The 21,097-nt window shown below is 42.3% G+C and overlaps 1 protein-coding gene across 4 annotated transcripts in view; it reads left to right on the forward strand.

Moving 5' to 3' along the window:
• cnot4b (CCR4-NOT transcription complex, subunit 4b) overlaps window positions 1-21,097 on the forward strand; it is a 149,649-nt gene that overhangs the window by 123,362 nt on the left and 5,190 nt on the right. For 2 of the 4 annotated variants that reach the window (XM_041216266.1, XM_041216267.1), the window contains exon 11: window positions 6,872-7,078. The exons of the other annotated variants lie outside the window; for them this stretch is intronic. In XM_041216266.1, the coding sequence (XP_041072200.1) occupies window positions 6,872-7,078 (207 nt within the window). The remainder of the gene's footprint in view (window positions 1-6,871; window positions 7,079-21,097) is intronic. 4 annotated transcript variants of the gene reach the window in all.

Below are 21,097 nucleotides of genomic sequence, written 5' to 3' on the forward strand. Positions count from 1 at the left end.
CATTATCAACATTCTGGCAGTAACTCACCTCCTGACTCCCCAAAGCCTGTCCACCACCTATAAGGCACAAGTCAGGAGTGTGATGGAACAGTTTCCACTTGCCTGGATGAGTGCAGCTCCAACAACACTCAAGAAACCATCCAGGACAAAACAGCCCACTTGATTGGCATCCCATCCACCACTTTAAACATTCACTCCCTCCATCACTGATGCAAAGTGGCAACAGTGTGTACCATCTACAATATGCATACTGCAGCAGCTCACCAAACCTCCTTTGACAGCACCTTCCAAACCTGCAACTTTACCACAGCAAAGGACATGGGCAGCAGATGCATGGGAAACCACAATCTGCAAGTTCCCCAACAAGTCACTCACCATCCTGACTTGGAACTGCATTGCCATTCCTTCACTGTTGCTGGGTCAAAATCCTGGAACGCTCTCCCTAACAGCACTATGGGTGTACCTACAACATGTGGACTGCAGTGGCTCAAAGCAGAAGCTCACCACCACCTCCTCGAGGGCAATTAGTGATGGGTAACAAATGCTGACCAAGCCAGCAACACCCTGTGAAAGAATAATTTTTTAAAAACTGAACCAGTTCCTCCATTCATGCTAATATATTAAACCCAATGAATTTCAGAAATATACTTTAAACAGAAAACGATCCCTAACCAGGACTGAAGTCACCTATCCTAAATTTTTCAAAATAACTAATTCAACCAGACTGTTTAAATAATGTCTGTGTTAAAGTCTTAGGATGCTCAACTATCCTTCAAGTAATGAAAAAACTGACGATTCGAGAGGTAGGCAAAGAGTTGGTAAGAAGCATGACAGGCAGGCTAGCAGCTTTACTACTTGTCAGTCAATTGACGGAAGTACCTCCATGCCAATCAAGCCTACTTGCTGAATCATTAAACAGCAGGATTTTGAATTTGCTTGGGGACAAGGTCACAGAGACGGCGGTAGAAATATATGCTGCAGTCTTACAGCTTTCCAAATCTTGAAACCCATTCAAATAGGTGCAATATTACAGTATTGGAGACCTAACTATGTCTCAAGGAGGGAGTAGGGTGTTGTGGGGGGAGGGGGGGGCAAATCTACAATAGCACATAGTCTCTGGATTAAATGTACTTAATGGTACAAATGATCGTTTCCCACTCCTCAAACCTACTATAGAAATTTAGACAATGTATTCTAAAGGAGAGAACTGAGAAATTACGAATTATAGTAGATACTGTGGACACTACAAACACCAGCACCTATCTCAACTGATAGCAGCTAGCCGCTTTACTAGATGAACTAGCGTTGAAAGAAATCTCCAATTACTCCAATCACAGCGTCATCAAAACAAAACAGATACTGGATCATACAAGGGTAACAAATGAGATCTCCACACAACACATTTAAGTTTCTTACCCAGAGAACTTCCTCTTCCCAATTCACCTACAAAAGTTATCATACCAATTGTCACCAGTTTAAAAACCAAGGCCACCCTTGAATTAAATTTTAGTTAGCAGATTAAGTGGTCAAATGCTGTTCAGCTCAGATCCTTTGGTCATTCTAAACAATGCCGGTAACCGAGTGAGGAAACAATGCCAAAAGGCCACTCAGTACAATAATCACATGGCGACAATAGTTTGAATCAATCCATTGTAAGAGCAATAGTATAGCAGCCTACCTGAGGACTGATGCTGGCAAAATTTAAAACTTCATTACCTGGTCCAATCCCCTGATGCAGTTCTGAAATGTTAGTTGCTAGTACAGTACTTATATCCTAGAATTACCAGTTGTGGCAAGATCACCTCAATAGTGGGTATAGGAGATTGTGGTTAAATGCATTTCTGCAAGAGGGCACATTCAAGCAGCAGCAGGCATACAGCGGAAGCAGCATGCAATAGAAAGAACTAAGCAATCCCACAACCAACAGATAAGATCTAAGCCCTGCAGTCCTGCCACACCCATTCATAAATGGTAGTGGACAATTAAACTGGAGGAGGCAGCTCCATAAATACCATCCTCAATGATGGGGGAACCCAGCACATCAGTGCAGATGAGAAGGCTGAAGCATTTGCAACCATCTTCAGCCAGAAGCGCCAAATTAATGATCCATTTCTGCCTCCTGAGCTCCCCAGCAAGCTCTCCTCCTGCTATTTCTTATGTTCTTATTGCTGAATAACCGTTACTTCAACAGCCCTAACGATGAGCAAAGTAGTGGGGTAGTTCACCCACATTTAACTTGACCTGTTTCGTGCACCCTTTATTTCAAAGGTGTTTTGAATACAGAAAAATGCTTGTTTCCAAAAGTTATCTCATTCAGGGCTCAGACTCTGAGCAAGTGTCCATGTAAATAAAGTAGATGGAGTGAATTCTGTGGCTGGATGGGGTAGGAGAGAGCTGTTTTGCTCGTCGTTGAATGATTCGACGCAGAAGATCCAGTAGCGGTTTCTCATGGTTTTTAGCATTTCATGGGCTACATTAAACACTTAAACATTAAACAGCTTCAGAACATACATGGTGATGGTAGAATGAATGAATGTTCGCAGGCTCTCACCTCCTCCTCCATGCAACACCATTCAACTATGCCCTATACTTTCACTCAGACCACATGCTAATCAGGAGTTTTTGGTTGAAGTTTAAAGGGGATTCTTCAAATTTCTACCTCTGAGTTTCCTCCATCAATACAGTTTAATTATCTTAAATATCTAGGCTTTGTTGCAGTTTCCCTAATAATGTTTTCAAGCCACGTATGGGACATGATGCATTGTTTGTGGTTGGAGTTTTGGAAAAAGCCCAGGTGGTGGTGAAGCAGGAAGTCTCCCTCAAAAAAAACCGCAAGGCCAGGAGTGCAATCTCTGCTGAATCCTGTATTTAATTTGGCCATTACAATTGTCATACTCATTTAGTTGAATACATATTGATGTATGCATGCACTGGTGTTGGACTTCACTTGTTTCAAAAAAGTATTGATTTTTAATGGAACTTGCAATCTAACAGGAGAACTGCAGTCAGTGGTGTAGTAACAAGCCTGCTTCATGTACATCTATGCTGATATTTTAACTGGCTTCTCAGGATATCTTGACCTTATTTTAAAGGTGCATTTAAATGGGTAATTTTTTTAAAACTAGCTTTGTATTTAAGCATAACACACCCTTCCTTTTGCCGACCACAAACACCACACATTTAATTCCTGCAGCATATTTTCCTGTAGCGTATTTTCCAGGGTTAGAAATCATTCTGTTCCAATCTCGAGCTCACTGTGAAGTATAAATAACTCCAAGGCGCCACAAGGTGTCAACCATCTGCTCAAGACAGTTAACATGACACACACTCTGCTCCCCGCCCCCTCAGCCCTTTGCCAGGTGCATCGCCTGGTATATTGCTGAGTTATGCGAAAGGAGGTTCAGTTACCAGTCTGAGTCACGTTGGCTGATCTTGGCCAGTGCAGTAGGTTATTACAACAATTGGCTTCACTGCTCTTCACAAGTGAAGGGAAAAATCAACTATAATCCCATTCCTCCTCTTATCGACTGTCTCTAATTGGAAAATGATTCTCTGGGGGTTGAATGAATAAGGATCCAGACAGCTATGAGCAAATAACCTGCCTTCATTGGCCTGCAAGTGATTAATAACAACTTGGGTTCTTTCTGGTGTCGGTGAAACTGTACAGAAACATGAATCGGCACTTCTCGGTGAAAATGGGAGACAATCGCAGACTAGAAAGTGGAAGGGCAAAGGACACTGGGAGAATGTCTTGCCACAGGATCACTGGAGCCACGAGAAAAGGCAGACATCATTGCAATGTAACATTCCATCTGAAAACCGATACAGCCCTCCCTCTTAACCTCGCCCATGTGAACACAAACTCCTGTTCACACTTTTGTTACTTGCCAGACTGTGCTTTTCTATTGGCACCCAAACTCCACCCTCTGCCACGTCCAAGTCACCCCAGACTTGCTGTCCAAATCCATAACCCACACTTCCATACCTGGTCCTACTTGCCCAGCATCCGGTCTTCATTGGCACCCATTTTCCCCAACACACTTCAAAATTCTTTACCTCCCATTTCCCTTACTCACCTTCACTCTGTAAGCTCCACTAACCTAATGTCCTAACCTCTCCTCTAGTCCTTAACCCCATGCACAAGAATTACAGCTGAATTCTTGTTGTGTCAGCCTTGCTCTCCAGAACTTTTTTAAATCCCTCTGCTTTCATCTCTCATCGCAGTGCATACTCTTACTCTTCAGTGCTCATCTCCTTTTGGAGTGTCTTGGGCTGCTTTCAACTTAAAACCTTTTTAAAATTCAAGCTCGTTGAAGTGTATGCACTCATCCATCTGGTTATGACACTCGAACCCAAAGCCACCTAACTTGACTGAGAACACAGCCATCTAAGCTTGGTGCAATTGCCATTTATAGCTTGGCTCATCATAGATTTACTTAATTTCTGCTGACTCACCAAGCTGACCTTCTTTGAAAAGAGGGTTTGTGGCACTTGAAAGGTGGATGCTGAGTAGGCAGGATTGGCAGCCAACAATGTTAGCAAAGAGTAAGGACTTATTCCACTGAACTGGTTAGAGTGATAAATAGGAATGCCAATACTTCTGTTCTGATGAGAAATGCTTGAGCTTTGGCTGTATTACATACTTGCAATTTAAAACATAACTCAACGGAAAGCTCCTTTAGCCAGGTTAGCACGACGGGAGACTGTGCGATTGAGCCAGTAGGACCCTGAACAAGTTACTCGGCAACCTTTGCATCCTGGGCCAGTCGGATGGCAACCATTGTTAGCAGCCTTGCTGCATCTTGCATCTGCATTAACTTCAGTGCCTGTGTGTAAATGTAAGTGTGCTCAGGCAGCAATTATTTTAAGAGGCTATTGGCTGACCTACAGAACATCAATTTTTCTGAAAGCTGCTCAAGCAGGGTTGTAAATGTCAGCGGAGCATTTTGCAAACTTGTAATTATTGAAAATGTGTTCCGTTCAACTTCCCTTTTTTTGTCCTTTCAATGTACAGTTCGACATGTGATGAGCTTTAAACCAAGCACTCATAACGATCACATCTTATGTATTTTTAAAAATAAATTGTGTTCTTTGACTTTCATTATTTCTTATACAAGCATACGAATTAGGAGCAGCTGTAGGCCATTTGGCCCCTCGAGCCTGTTCTGCCATTCAATAAGATCATGGCTGATCTGATTGTGGCCTCAACTCCACATTTTGCCTATCCCCAATAACCTTTGACACTCTTATTCAAGAATCTATCTATCTCAAATATTCATTGACCCTGTCTCTGCTGCTCTCTGGGGAAGAGTTCCAAAGATTGACAATCCTCTGAAAATTTTTTTTCTTAACCCCATCTTAAATGGGAGGCCCCTTATTTTTAAACTGTGTCCCCTAGTTCTAGACAAGGAGAAACATCTTTTCAGCATCCAGCCTGTTAAGTCCCCTCAGGATCTTGTATGTTTCATTACCCTTTGGAATAATGAGATATAATTGTGGTAAATGTGTTGTTGGTTGTTACGGCAAAGCAAACTGACCACCTAATTGCTTACGTACTTACCTCTTGCCCACTCAGTGCATCACCAGCAGTGTGATCTGTGCTTCCTCTCCCTTCCAATCGACAGCTAAGGTGGGAAGAAGTATGCAGAATGGATGAACTGCACGGAGAAAATGAAATTCTCACAACTGCCTTGAGGTTGCTAAACTGTGATGAATTGGTATTCATTTGGTGCTGAGACTGTCATCCTGATTTGTAAACAATTTGGATAAATTGAAATTCGGATTTTTTTCGTAGGATTTCCAAAGCCCCGTATCCCTATTCTCTTCTGTTGGAGATGATATGAATCATTAGGCAGAACTTCCCATTCATTGTCAGGCCTTATCAGTGGAACTGCAATACAATTGTGCATAACTGGTAGAGATTTTTCTTTAATCACCTAGTCGGATAATTTATTTTCTGCTGGATTTCCTGCTCCCTCTTTAAACAACTGGTAGTTATTGGATCTGTGATTTGATTTTCCTGAGCACGGTGACATTGTACTCTTAACAGATGAAGGGCGGGCTCGGATATTAGTTGTTTTGGACGAACCTTGTAGAACATGCACGCTTAAAACCTGCAGAGTCAGAAGTTTATGCAGGAAAGTGCAACCCCTTGACTTTTGAAATTGTCTTTGAAATGTGACCACTTTGCACTGCCTATAGCTTTGTCATATGAATGAGCTGCTGCAGATGTCTGTTGATTAAGTCAACAGAAGCTTTAAATTGGAGGAAGGATCCTTATATTTGGGCATCAGGTAGGGTTATGAACATGTGGATTTTGGAAGCTAGAATGCACACTGGGCCAGAGCAATTTGTGTGAACTCCAGTGACTGGAATAGAGACAGGGTCCAGGGAATGTGCGTGTACAGCAATGGATGGAATAGAGATGGGTTCCGGGGAATATGTGTACCGTAGTGTCTGAAATAGAGACGGGATCCAGGGAATATGCATGGACCTTGGTGACTGGAATAGGAACGGGATCCAGGGAATGTACGTGGACCTCAGTGGCTGGAATAGAGGCTGGATCCAAAGGACGTATAAGCCCAATGGAATGGACACTGGGTCAGCAAGTGGCTGCTGGTACCAAACTGAAACAGTTGCTTCAGTGAGCAGAGAAACAACGAGTATGAAGACCCCAGTAATAGGAATGGAAATGCCACCATTGAATGTGTGCAAACCCAAAGTAGACAGGGTCGCTGAATACATGTGAGCAGACTAGTGAATGTGAGACCCCTTTAAGTGGCACGGAGTCAAGACCAGTAAAATCCAAAACTTATCTGGCAATGCCCAGTTAATTTTTGTTTTTCCTTTTATTTTATTTTATTTTTTTCAGACAGCGGCAGTAATGTGGCAAGTTTAAATGTCAAAGAGTGGCAGGATGGTCTACGGGCACTGTTACCAAATATTAACATCAATTTTGGGGGACTACCAAATGCTGCTTCCTGCTCTTCAGTGAACCATGCAGCACCAACCTCAGCCAACAGCACCAGCCTGAACTGGGAGAGTGGGAGTGGCTGGATGGACCCAGCAATTATAACAGGTGAGGCCAACCGATCATCTCCATTCAGCTCACTCCTTTACCCCTGTGCAGACCCAGTCTGGATCCAATGGTTCAAACTTGAACTATAATCAAATAAATAACACTGATAGAATCAGCACTGATTTTTGACCTTTCATTTTGAAATTGGAATCTGTATCCATGATTTTGGATGTCATTGGCATCAGTTGTCTAATGCTGTAGCAAATGAAGTGGTTTTTTTATTTTGTTATTTGCAAACATGATTTCTGATGTTAGGAAGTATCTAGTCAGAGTTGAACCAGGTTGAAGACAGTCCTGACTGAATCCCCATGTTATTGGAGTGTTTGTGTCACTCAGACTTGGGTAAATTGTAGCACATGACGCATTGAACCTATTACTCAGTTCCACTGTTAGGTTTCTGAAAACTATGATTACAGTGAAGTGTCACAGCGGGTGTGTGAAATATTCACACACTTCAGCTGTGTGAAGTACTTTGCAACACAATTCCAGACTTTGCCTTTCTAAACTATGTACTGTGTCTGAAGACAGCATTTTGAGTTGATGTGAAAGGCCTGTACAGGTCTACCACTGGTTGGAATAGAGATTCAGCTAGAGATTCTGGATCAGTATTCTGTGAGATGCTCTTAAAGTGCATTTTCCCCTATAACACGTTGTTTCTGATGCAGTAAATAACCCTCTGCTGACACTGTTAGTAACTTCCAGGTGGTCAGAAACTGGAACTGAGCCATGGATGGTACTGGAACTGAAGTACAGTATTCCTCAGATAAATTCCGTAACCATCTTCCTATACAATTGCAGGAAACTTGGCTGCAAACAAAAATTGTGTGGTAGTTGTCTATGGATTTAGTCATGTTGGGTTAAGGCTCTCCATACAAAGCACCTTTTTACTGAAAAAATAAAAGTATTGAGGCTGCAGGACACCAAGGACCAAGTGAAAGATGTACACTCAATAAGCTTGCGATGTCAACCATGGCTCATGGTAGCACTTTGACCCAGAAGGACATTGAGTTATTGCTTCAAATACCACACTACAGTCTTAAGCACACAAAAAAGACTTAACACCTGAGTGCATTACTGAGGGTGTGCTGCGCCATCTTTCAAAGGACCAGTAAAACCAAACCCCATCAAGTGCCCTTTCAAGTGTACATAAAAGCTCCCGTGGTACTATTTCAAAGCAAAGTAAGGGAATTCTCCCAGTGTGCTGGCCAACATTTATCCCTCGATCAATTCACTAAAACAATGCACTCGTCATTATCTCATTGCTGTTTGTGGGACTTTGCAAATTGGTTGCTGTATTTCCACAGCACAAAACTGATCACACTTTGTTGGCTGTGAAGTGCTTTGGGACACTGAGGCACCAATCTGTTTTAAACTTGTTGCTTCCACTGGAATGGCTTTGTTTAGCATGTGTTTTATGCAGTGTAGTTGCTTCCATAAGCCGCCACGCTTTCTCATACTCCCAACAATGTACCAGTTGTGTGTGGTAAGACAATTTTAGTTGGTTTACCTTCTGTGGTAGTATTTCATTTTAGCCTGGGTCTTGCTCCTTCATTCTTTCACTCAATGAGTGGGTGTGTTGCTCGTGAATTATTTGGCCCTTGTTTTGTCTCCTTCATTTTGTAGCAATGTAACTGTTTTGAACCATAAAATGCTGGAATTACACAGGAAATCAGGCAGCATCTGTGGCAAGAAACAGATTTAATGTTTCAGGTCAATGACCTCCTGAACATTTTGGACCCTGTTTTGAAAACAGGGCACTAAAGGCAACTAACTGCACGCTTGCCTGAATGCCCTTGTAAAGTGCAGGGATCCCTTTAGACGCTGAGGTTTGCTGGAAGTTGCATGTCAGAAATAAGCTGAATCTCATCTTTTTGGACAGTATTGCCCACTCAAAATAGCTGATGAGGCATGGATGTTGCACTGGCGATACTGTTTTAGCCACCTACACTAATTGTAGTAGAAAATATCTTGAACACAGTCTAGGTTAGAGTACTTTGTTAGTTAATGCACACCTACCCCATTTAGTACTAAACTTCTTTCACCAAAGTTTAGAATTCTGCAGTTTGTTAGTGCAGCTTCTAGATTTTATTCCAGCAATTGCATGTGGTACTTTGCCTTCCTCATGATTGCTGAAACTGTTGATTCAAATCATAAGACTTACCAGATCCACCCATGAATGAGCATTGAGACCATTGGACCGTCAATAGTGTTTGATTCATCTTCATTTACTAATCTGGATTCTCAAATAGCTGCATGTGACTAGTGGCTAATATATTGGACCTTTACATTGTGCATTTCCAAGTCTTTCACTCTAGTAGTCAGTTTTGTTGAGTTCTCTTTTCCATGTGATTATTAAATAGATAGCTGGGTCAGACAGGCCTCTGATTCATTTCTTGGTTTGTGCTGAGTTAATGCACTGAGCATCAACATCTGAGTTTGAGGGGGAGAAATTTAGCCAGCTCGGGAGTTACAAAACTCAGCCCTGCTGGGTTGACAAGTGCCAAGTAACATTCGTGCCATGCAATGACCATCTCCAAGAGAGAATCTAAGCACCACCCCTTGACATTCAGTGGAATTACCATCGCTGAATCCCCCACTATCAACATCCTGGGAGTTACCATTGACCAGAAGCTGAACTGGACTAGCATATAAATACAGTGCCTTTGGGAGCAGGTCAGAGGCTAGGATCTCTATGGCGAACAACTCACCTCTTAACCCCCGCAAAGCCTGTCCACCATCTACAAGGCATAAGTCAAAAGATGGAATACTCTCCACTGGCCTGGATGAGTGCAGCTCCAACAGCACTCAAGAAGCTTGACACCATCCAGCACAAAGCAGCCCTCTTCATTGACACCCCCTTCCACAAACATTCACTCCCACCACCACCGACGAACAGTGGCAGCAGTGTGTATCATCTACAAGATGCACTGCAGAACCTCACCAAGGCTCCTTAGGCAGCACCTTCCAAACCCACGACCACTACCATTTAGAAGGACAAAGGCAGCAGACACATGGGAACACCGCCACCTGGAAGTTCCCTAACTTGGAAATATATCACCATTCCTTCACTATCACTGGGTCAAAATCCTGGAACTCCCTTCCTAACATCACTGTGGGTGGATCTATACCACAGGGACTGCAGTGATTCAAGAAGGCAGCTCACCACCACCTCAAGGGCAATTAGGGATGGGCAATAAATGCTGGCCTAGTCAGCGATGCCCAACATATCCTGTAAATGAATAAAAAAAAATGGAATGCAGACTTGTGCAGATCATAGTATGGTCAAAATTAGCCTTGATGGTATTGCTCCTCCAATAAAATAGCTTCCCCGCATTCAGAATTCAACATGAATCACTTCGAAAAGGAAGTTAGATACAAAGTTGAAAAGGAGAAGCTTGTAGTGCTACGTGGGAAGGGGAGGAGTGTGGAACTTAGATGAATAGCTCTTTCAAAAGAGATAGCACAGACCTGATGGGCCAAATGACCACTCTCTGTGCATTAAGATTCTCAGAATAACAGGAAGCTTCTCAATGGTGTGGAGAGAAATTTGTGGAATGAGGATTAAAGAAATTACTGAACTGTATCTCTTTTTAAAGGTTTGTCAGCATTTCAGGTAAACAAACAAGAAACAAGATTATGTAACTGGGGCTGGAGAAGTTGGTAGAGCTATTGGCAATCTCCTGTAGTAGTCATCTGGATGGAGATTTTGAGACGTAAATTACAGCACCTTTGAACAATTGTTGCTTGTTTATGGTTCGGAGTTCCAGAAGATTGAGCAGCAAGAAGTCTGCCTTTGAGAACCTACTATCTGTCCTTTTTGCATTTAACTATAGTTGGACTATAACATTTGTCTCCAGACATAAGTTGCTTAGCAGGAAAATATCAGGGTACAGATGGAATCTAAAAGTTACTCTTAAAGTTTCTACAACATGCCGTTGAAAAATGTGGTTTGTGCAAAATTAAAATTGATTTTTTTATTTGGAAATGACAGATGGGAGAATTGATTCACCCTCTTGCATTCCATCGCCCACCCAGTGCTGTGTACACACTTCAGAACTGATGACTACTATGCATGTTTTCTAATGCAGCAACACATCCCTTTCCACATTTGTAAACCTGAGCTTTGGTGTGGAGAAGACTGATCCTGTTTGTTGCCACACTTGATTTAGATTCCCGGGCCCCAGAAAGAGAGAGAGTGGCGGTGTTCTGAACTGTATAGTAGCCTGTACGTACCTGGGTTGCAGCAGCTGGTAGCATGGGTGAATTAGTTAGTACCATCCTTTGCAATTGGTATCCAATTTTCAAATCTAGTACCATCTCAGCAAGCAGGTTGCTAGTTACTTTGCGTGCAGTATCAAACCTCGGCAAAAGTTGGCCTCCATCGGGGGGGCCATTGCACGTAACTTCCAGCATTACAGAATCAGTGTGGCCAGGCCAAATGTTTTGTTTGTATTTTGTGAATTATATGTATGAGTTTCCATGTAGTTCAGCAAGCCTATTGTTGGTATACTCCAAGAAAATTAAACTCAGAATTTAGGCTTTTATTTTTCTTGGGGTTTACGTTTGGGGAAATTCAATCTAATCAGTAAGGCTTCTCTTTTGCAACTTCTGCTTCTGTGTGCCTTCATTGCTGTTTATTTGAATCGATTCCCCGCCATGGAACTCCAGTTGACAGTAGGTATGCTTGGGACTGTCTTGTCCTGTATGTGATGAGAATGAACAGCACTGGTTTTCAGTGAATTGGCCTCTTCGCCTGTGACAAGCACAGACCATGGTGACTTTCCCACCTTCCAGTGGAACAACCAAAACTGAAGTGTGGACAGGGACAATCAAATCTCATCTGCCTTCTGTTTCCTTGAAGCAGTTCACTGGAATGAAATTGTCTATTTTACTGCAATGTAAACAATCTTTGGGGCATTCGAAACAGTTTGTCAAATTGTAAGGAATACGCAGCACAGAAACAGGCCAGTTGTCCCAAGAAGTCTATTTATACTTCACTTAGGCCAAATCTAATTCAATCAGTATAACCTTCCCCTTCAAATGCTTATCTGACTTGCCCTTAAATACATCAATTCTATTCAACTCAGCCGCTCCCTCAAGTAGCCAGTTTCATGTTCTTACCACACTTTAGGAAAAAAAGTTCCTTCTGAATTTCCAATTTGATTTCTTGGTACCTATTTTATATTGATGACATCTAGTTTTGTTCTTCCCTATCAGTAGAAACTTACTCTCCATCTACTCCACCAAAACCTTTTTATCGTTTTAAAAACCTCTACTAGGTTACCTTTCCGCCTTCACTTTTGAGATGTAAAGATACCAACCTGCTCAATGCATGAAACAAAAGCAATTGGATACAGGACAACTAGATTTAGGCAGGCACAATGATGTTTACTTGTCCTTGTCTGTATGATTTATTCCTTCAGTTTTGGAGGTGGGGGTGTGGTGGCAGGGCACGATGCTACAGATCCTTTATTCCTGCTGTGCCCATCTTACACACAATACATAAACCCGCCATCAGTCTCTCCATCCCAGAATATTCGAAACCATCTTCATTGCCACAAAGTTAGGTTGGGTAATTATGCAAAATCTGCTTGAAAGTCCATTGGAGTGAACTTCCTTAAAGTCTGTTTGCCCAAGACCACCTATTTCAACTTTGCTGTGGACTATAGTCAGCTGTGGCTCAGTGGTAGAACTGAATGGGTTCAAGTCCCACTTCAAAACCTTGAGCACACAGCCTAGGCTGAAAACTTCAGTGCTGCGCTGTCTGAGACGCCATCTTTTGGATGGATTTAAGGGATCTTGCAGCACTACTTGAAGTAAAGTTAAGTAAGTTGTCCCCATTGCCCTGGCCAATGGACCCTGTAAATTTTTTTGTAGTGTGTGATAGATTTGTTTAAGTGCACAGGCTCTTTATTTTTTTGTGTGGCAACTTAAGGGGCTGTCATTCATGGTCTGTGCAGGAACTTTAAGATTGCTGCACAGCTTAGAAGAAACATTGGTCCTGTCCAGTATTTGTGTCTCACCCTGGATCACTGAAGTGGATTAGGCATTTATCTCATTGCGGTTTGTGGCACCTTGTTTTTTGAAAATTGGCTCCACATTTCCTACATTACAACAGTGAGTACACTTGATTGACAAAGGTGCTTTGGGATGTCTTGAGGTTGTGAATACAAATATAAATTCCTCCCTTCTGGTTGACTTGGTCCTGAAATCCCAGATTAGTAGCAAACTAAAGCATGATTTAAAAACTGGGCTTAGAGGTATTTAGCTGTTCTCTGGCATTTAATATAATTTTATTGCTCTTTGCTTGACTTCTGAACCCATTTCTGTTAGATGTTGCAGGAACCTGCCTATAAATGTCACACATTTACCCCATTTCTTCCAAAGTTGGGAACTTTCACTGGCGTTAATAACTTTCAGGACCTCAGCCACCACGTCCCCACCCGCAATCCTCAAGTTCACGTGCAGTATAAGACACCACGGTCATAATTGATGCTCTGTGGCCATGGAAACCAGGCTCATTCTATAGCAGGGTCTGGGGGTTCTTTATAGGGAAGAGAAGCTCTGGGCTGGTGTATAATTCTCATTTTCTGCCCTGATTTCAGCTGAGGTCAATTTTATAGTAACCTTCCTTCCACCTCACCAGCTAAGCCACTGCAGATGGTGTCACAGCATTATTTTAAAGATTCTTGTACAAGAACATAAGTGCTGAAAGAAAAAGGTGTCCAGTTGATAAGTTGAATATGTTTGCTAGGTACTGCCTGAACAGCATGAAATCATTGTAGAACAGAAGCTAATGTAACTTTCCCAGCAAATACCTTCGCAGCATGGAGAGAGACAACAAAGTTTCCAGTGCACTTCGGGAGCTCTGCAATTGCAGAGCTATTCACTTTCAATCTAAACGTCAATCTTGAAGTCCCTGGAACACTGTTTACTTAACCTTGACCGTATAGTATTTTGGGGCCAGAATAAAGCTGTTTGGCTTCATTAGAAGTGAGATTCTTCACTCTTGTTGGAGGACTCTCGGGCATCAGGCATCTGATCTCTATTCTTCTGTCTGATCCTTACTATCTTACAGCTGAGAAGAGTTTGACAGCAAGTGGATCATAGCACAGCCCCCTAAACAAGGCAGCACCTGACGAGTCAGTCATGGAGTCACAGAAGTACACCATTCAGGCCATCAAGTCTATACTGGCCCACTGTACAGCAATCCAGTCAGTCCCATTGCCCTGCTCTATCCCTGTAGCTCTGCAGGTTTATTTCCCTCAAGTGCCTATCCAATTTCCTTTTGAGATCGTTGATCATCTTAACCTCCATCACACTTGTAGAAGCGTGTTCTAGATCGTTACCATTCACTTCCCTAAAACCTTAAAACTGGAAATCCCAGCCCTTGTACAGTCAGATAATGGAACAGCTTTTCTTTGTTTAACTTATCCAAATCTGTCATAATCTTGTACACCACTATTCCAATCCCCTTCGTTCTCCTTGGAGTAAAAGAGATTAACCAGTGTTCGTCCTTTGTTATTCAGGGCTGTAAATGAGCATTTGCCCACTTTTTTTTCCTCTCCACTCACACATGGAACTTACTTGCCCTCCCGTCAACTGACTCAGCATTAACTGAATCATTGGTTGCTGCTTTAATTGGGTGCAGTACCTAATTAGTAACGGCTGTTGAATACATTTAAGCTGTAGTTCTACTCATGGTTTTCATAGTGTAAATGTGAAGTCCACTGCACCATTTTTTGTCGTCTTCCAAGCTGAACACAACACTTTTTTTGCTTGTGTTTAAATAACACTGGTTGTGTTTTAAATTCTTGTTAATTGGCATCTTAAAGTGGAGAAGTGGATAGATGAGGAGTCTTGGTTATTCAAGTTGGCATCAAGGGAGATCTCAGAAGTTACAGCATAATACGGAAGGGCAGGAGCAATAGCAGTGAGTGAGAAGGGATGTACTGAAACATCACATGAATGCTCCTCCACTAAGAGTTAACAGGTCAATGTGTAGCAAGTTCCTGGAGTCATTCCATGCCTCACTGTGATTGGATCCACCATTAAGAATGGGTTCAACAACCAAATACACAGCACCAGCAATCTGCTGGCTCAGATTCATGCCAGTGGTACTCTGAACATTGCTGCTCATGTAGTATTAGTGTGGGTGTTGCCGCCTGTCAAACACACTTTCACTTTTTTCTGTGTACATTGGTCAGATTTCAGTTGGAAATAAATTGCTGCAAGTATCCTGATTTAAACAAGATATATTCTTTTCAACATGCTCGTAGCATGTTAATATCTCCACCATGCTCAGGGCTTCATTTACATTTGGTTTGGATAAAATTAAGCCTTGGCCTTTCTCTCTATTTGCATCAAATTGCTTTGCTCCTAAATGCCCTGGTTCCTGCATTAAGTGTAGATCCACAATTGCCAATTGTCTCCTAATACAGCCCTGGAGCTGCTGGGCCTTCTTCCCCCACCCCGGGTGGAATTTTGTCTGTCAGATATTCCCCGGTATCTGCCCGAGTTGCCCAGAGTAAGATGATCTTTAACAAACTGCTAACTCTCTCAAGGTATGCACTTCCAAAGGGAGCCATTGGTTGGCAAGCGGGTGTGTTGAACTCTGGTTGAAGTTAGTTGTAATGTTTTGATCACTGCCAGGCTCAGATCATCCTAGTACCTCTTATTCTGGGTGGCTCAGCTATTCACTGGCTAGATTTACTGAGCTGGGAGTAGTTTGGTCTATTCATGTTAACCTGAACTTCCTGTTTAGTGATTCCCTCATTAAATTTCATTGGTTCTAGAATATCTCTAAAGACATTGCTCATCAATGCACAGATAATGTACTGCGTTGTGGGGTGTTGGTGAGTGTGATCTTTCCAGTGTTGGTTTGTACTATTAAACCAACTGAACTTAAAAATACCATTTATATTGTTAGCCATCCAAAGTGCACTTTCTGGATCCCGCAGGCAGGCCCTAGCTCTCGGCTGCAGCAGATGAGGAGTTAAGAACATATGAAATAAGAACAGGACTAGATCAGGCAGCCCATCAAGTCTGCTCCACCAATCAGTAAGATCGTGACTGATCATCTAAAGCTACACCAATTTCCTGCCTTCTTCCCGTGCTCTTTGATTCTCTTAGTACCCAAATGTTTACTGATCTGTCTTGAGTCTACTTGTCAAGTGAGCATCCACAGCCTCTGGGGTAGCAAATTTCAAAGATGCACAACCCTGATTGAAGAAATTCCTCCTCATCTCAGTTCTAAATGATAGACCCCTTATCCTGAGCCTGTGTCCCCATGTTCTCGATTCCCCAGCCAGGGTAATACCCTGTCAAGAATCCGCTCAGTCAAAGACATTATAGCACAGAAACCAATCTTGGCTAGAGGAGGAAAAGGTTTTATTGTTTGTGTTGTTGTTTTCTATATGAATAGTTTGATTGCAGTGTTGTAACAATCATGTGTTAAAATAGTGGGAAGAGTTTATTTTGTGTGCCGAGGGATTTGAAAATGGCTCAAAGCCAATTCTGTTGGGGCAGTAATTGTAAGTTTCAAGATGTCAGTTTGTGTTGTTATGACAAAATCCTTTGAGCTAATCTGATCAGGCCAGATTCTTTGCCTTTTCAAGACCGTCACAGCCACGTGGCACTCATCACCAAATCTCACCTTAACCTGGTCCCCTATTCCTCCGCCTCTTTCTCCTCCTTTGAGCATGTTTCCTTGTTCCAGCCCTCCTTACCCCTCGCTCAAAATCCTCCTGTACAAGTATAATAAAATTTTCTCACTCAGATATCTACCCTGCTTTCCTCCCTGCGCCTCTGTACCAAATAATTTCCTTTCTTGGTGATTTCAACCTCCATCTCAACTCATCATACTCTCTTTCTCTCTCTCTGAGTTTATTGCCCTCTTCTCCCTAAATCCCTCCTTCCATATACGTTCCCCAAGCCATATTCATGGCTACCTCCTTGACCTTGCCATCTCACATGGTCTTGCCAGCCTCATCATATTCATTACAGATAAAGCCATCTGTGATCATTTTCCACCTACATCCTCCTTCTGGTCCCCAACCCTATTTCTTTCTATATCAGCCCCTGGAAAACACATTATTCCCCAATTAATTTGCTGCTCTTTCAAAATCCCAACTGTCTAATCTTTGACCCTTTGTTCACCACAACATTTCTGCAGCTTCTGATTTGTCCAACTGCTTCCTTACCTCCACCTTTGCCGTAGTCCCCAGTAAGATCCATTACTCACTCTCAACCTGGCCATTCACCTTGGTACAGCCCTCATCACTACTTCCTTCGGTCAAAGGGGCACAGACTTGAAAAGATATGGAAGACAAATGATTTAGCCATCCATTGCCAGATCTGGCTGGACCACCTAAAGCACTATTGGGTCCTGCCCTGGTCTACTAAAACAGCTCACTATTCCAGAATCACCCTGGAATGCACAGATAATCCCAGCTTCTCTTCTCTCCTGCAAACCGTTGTCTGAAACCCCTCTCCCTATCTCTTCCATTTTCACCATCAACAATGTGTGAGCAGCCCGCAGACTAAGACTATCTAACAAGTTTCCTCTACTGTGTCCCTCCCTTCTAATAGCCCACTGGGCTAAGCTTCAGGTTCCCTGCTGCCCTCGCCCTGAATTCTCATCTTTCTCTAGTTTCTCTCCTATCTTCCCTCATACCCTCTCTGCACTTAGTTCTCTCTAGCTGTTGCTCTCTCTCCGTCAAACCTATCCTCTTTAAAAAGTATCAAACCTTGCTCTCAGGTACTGTAGAAATGCAAGTCTTCCTTTCATTTTCTTTGAATTAACCACTTGAAGACCAAAGATACTGCCTTTGATCCTCACTAAAAATTCCATCCCCTAGCAGCATCCAAGGCTGAATCAGACCGTTGGCAATCTTAGCACCCTATCTGACCCAGAACAGCGAATTCCTGCTTCATGTCTTCCCTATCTTTAAGGCTGCCTGCTTCCACCAGCGTAACACCACCTACCTCAGCTGATCTGCTGAAATCCTCATCCGTGTTTGTTACCTGTGGATTTGACTATTCCAATCTGATCTGGTCACCCTCTCATCTTAACCCTTCATTAAGCTCGAGGTCAGCTAAATCCTGCTGCCAGTATCCCAACGTACACCAAGTCCCGTTCACCCATCAATGCTGTCCTCGCTGACCTGCATTGGCTCCAATCCGGCAATGCATTGATTTTAAAATTTCGTCCTTTGCTCAAATCCCCCACTAACTCTAACTTCTTCCAATTCTGCACTCCTCTGCGATCTCTGCATTCCCTTAGCTCTGACCTCTTGCACGTTCCTGACTTTAATTGCTCCACTATTGGCGACAGGGCCTAAGCAAATAAAGGCACAAAGCTCTAGAATTCCCTCTTAAAACCTTCCCGCTTTTCTTCTCAACCCCTCCTTTTTCCTTTAAGGCATTCCTTAAACCTACCTCTTTGACCAAGCCTGTCCTAGTAGTTCATTATGTGGCTCAGTGTCAAATTTTGTTTGGTAACACTACTGCGAAGTGCCTTGGGATATTTTCCGATAAAGGCGCTATCAAAATGCAAATTGTCCCAATTAAATTATGTCAATTAACTATGGTTTAAAATGTTTTCTGGTAGTGTTGTGAGCTCCTGTTGTGTGAATTCTGTGCTTATTGTTTTAATTCTAATAACTTTGAGGTAATATTTGCCATTTGCTGCCTGCTGATGAGACATTGAGGGGATTTTTAAAGTCAAACTCATTTAATTTTACACTTTTTTGATAATATCTTGCAAAACAGGAGAGTTGATCGTGTAACAAATGTGTTAGTAAAGCATTGATCTGGTTGAAATGTTAGGATTGAATGTGGTGAAAAGCAGCACCATTATTGACTGTGACCTTCCAAACATGGAGGGATTCCAGATAGTGCTTTGTAGCTTGTGGAGTGTTCAGAACTCGAGGCCATAAACAAAAGATAGTCATGAATAAATCCAATGAGAAATTCAAGAGACACTTCTGTACTTGAGAGTGCTGAGAATGTGGAACTCACTAGCATGTGGAGTGGAGTAGCATAGGTGCATTTAAGGGAAAACAGGATAATTAATTGAAATAGAAAGGGATAAAAGAACATGTTGATAGGGAGAGATAAGTGGGATGGAAGTCGGCTCCTGTGAGGTATAAGCACTGGCACACACCTGGAATGCTGAATGGTGTGCTTTTAGCTGTGAAAAGCTCTATGTAGTGAGCATGTAACATTTGCGCTAAGTACAGGTGGATACAGGTCTGTCATGTGCTGGGGAACTTTGAGGTGATGTATCATACATGTCTGGACATGTAGAGTTGGGCAATAAGGAGCAGATTTGATAACAAACTGGCTGCAAAATAGAAAATAAAGTAGGAGTTAAAGCTAGTTACTCAGATTGGCAAAAAGTGGAAAGTGGTATTTCACGACGATTGTTGCTGGTACCATTGTTCACCATCTACATAAACTATTTCCACTTGGAATTGGAAATGCTATTCTAAATTTGCAGATGATGCCAAACTGAGGGGGTAAATTTAGTAGAAAGGAAAACTGCAACAAAATACAGGTAGAATTGGTGTATAATTGAGAAATGAGCTTCAATGTAGGTTAAGTTGAGGTGATAAATTTTGGTAGGATAAGATCACCATATACTCTTGAGAAAACACTAAGTGTGTGAATAGGGTAGAGGAACAGATGGATCTGGGGGGGTGCAGATACACCACTAAAAATAGCGCCACAGGTTAATAAGGCCATTAATAAAACAAAGAAAAAAACGGGGTTCATTTCTAGAGAGGGAGATGTGAAAAATGGAAATTTTAAACTTGTAAGAAAACTGGAGCACTGTGAACAGCTCTAGTTTCCATCTACAAAGGATTTAGGGGCACTTCAGAAGGTGCAACAATCATTTACTGTAATTAAACTAGAATTGAGAGGTTGCACCCATTGAGGAAGAATGCACAGACTGGGGCTTTTTTCTCTAGAAAAGAAAAGGCTGAGGCTGATCTAATGGAGGGCTTTAAGATTATGAAGGAGTTACTTAGGATAGACTTTAGAGATGTTTCCACTTAGGGACGAGACTAAAACTATAGGTCGTGGATTGAAAACGGTCACTAATATTTCCAGGAAGGAAACTTCTTTACCCCTAGAGTGGTCAGAATATGGAACTCATGCTACAGGACGTGGTTAAGTGACTGATATAAATAAGGGGAAGCTACGTAGACATGAGGCAGAGAGGGACAGATTTTGATGGGGCTAGATGAAGAGTGCAAGGAGACTCATGTAGAGCATGACCGCCAGCTTACACCTGTAGGGTTGAAGTGACCTGTTCCTATACTGCAGATATTATATAACTATGTACAACATGATGGCGTGCATATATGGCACCTATACGCTAAGTACACCTGGTAACCCAACTTGGGAAAGGATGGGAAGGGACCAAATCTATTTGGTCCATGATGTGTGGACTTAGCTGCTGGAATTATGATGCTATAACTGTTTTGCGAAGGTCCCCATTAAACTATTAGGCTTGTGTTGTATTGGAGAATTGGGTGCATGGTGACATTGGGAATTGAAATGTCTATAAGAGCAGGGACATGTTGACCAACTTGCAAATTGGGGTCCCTGATACTTGTGGTTGCCTGGAGACTTATTAAAATCAGGCAAAGCCTAGGATACTCTCAAACTTCTGGAAGTGCCCCAAGACGATTGACTGACAGTACATTCAGATCACATAAAACCAGTCAGAAATTTTCAGACACTTGTTGTTGGACATGGCATATTCAATATATATAAAGTATCTCAAGGGCTGAATATTCCCTGAAGTGTGCTTACTCCAAATAGGATTGCAACCCCCACCCGCCCCAGGATTGTCCTGGACACTCAACTCATCATGCTCTTTGAACGGAATGTTGCTGCGAGCAACACCAGGAGAAAAGGCATTAAATGAAAGTTTTTCTCATTTTATTTGAATATTTTATTTCAGTTCAAGGAATATTTAAAATAGGGAAAAGGCTATTTAATGTGTGA

The sequence above is a fragment of the Carcharodon carcharias genome, chromosome 21 (genome assembly GCF_017639515.1).
Source record: "Carcharodon carcharias isolate sCarCar2 chromosome 21, sCarCar2.pri, whole genome shotgun sequence".
Classification (NCBI taxonomy): domain Eukaryota; kingdom Metazoa; phylum Chordata; class Chondrichthyes; order Lamniformes; family Lamnidae; genus Carcharodon; species Carcharodon carcharias.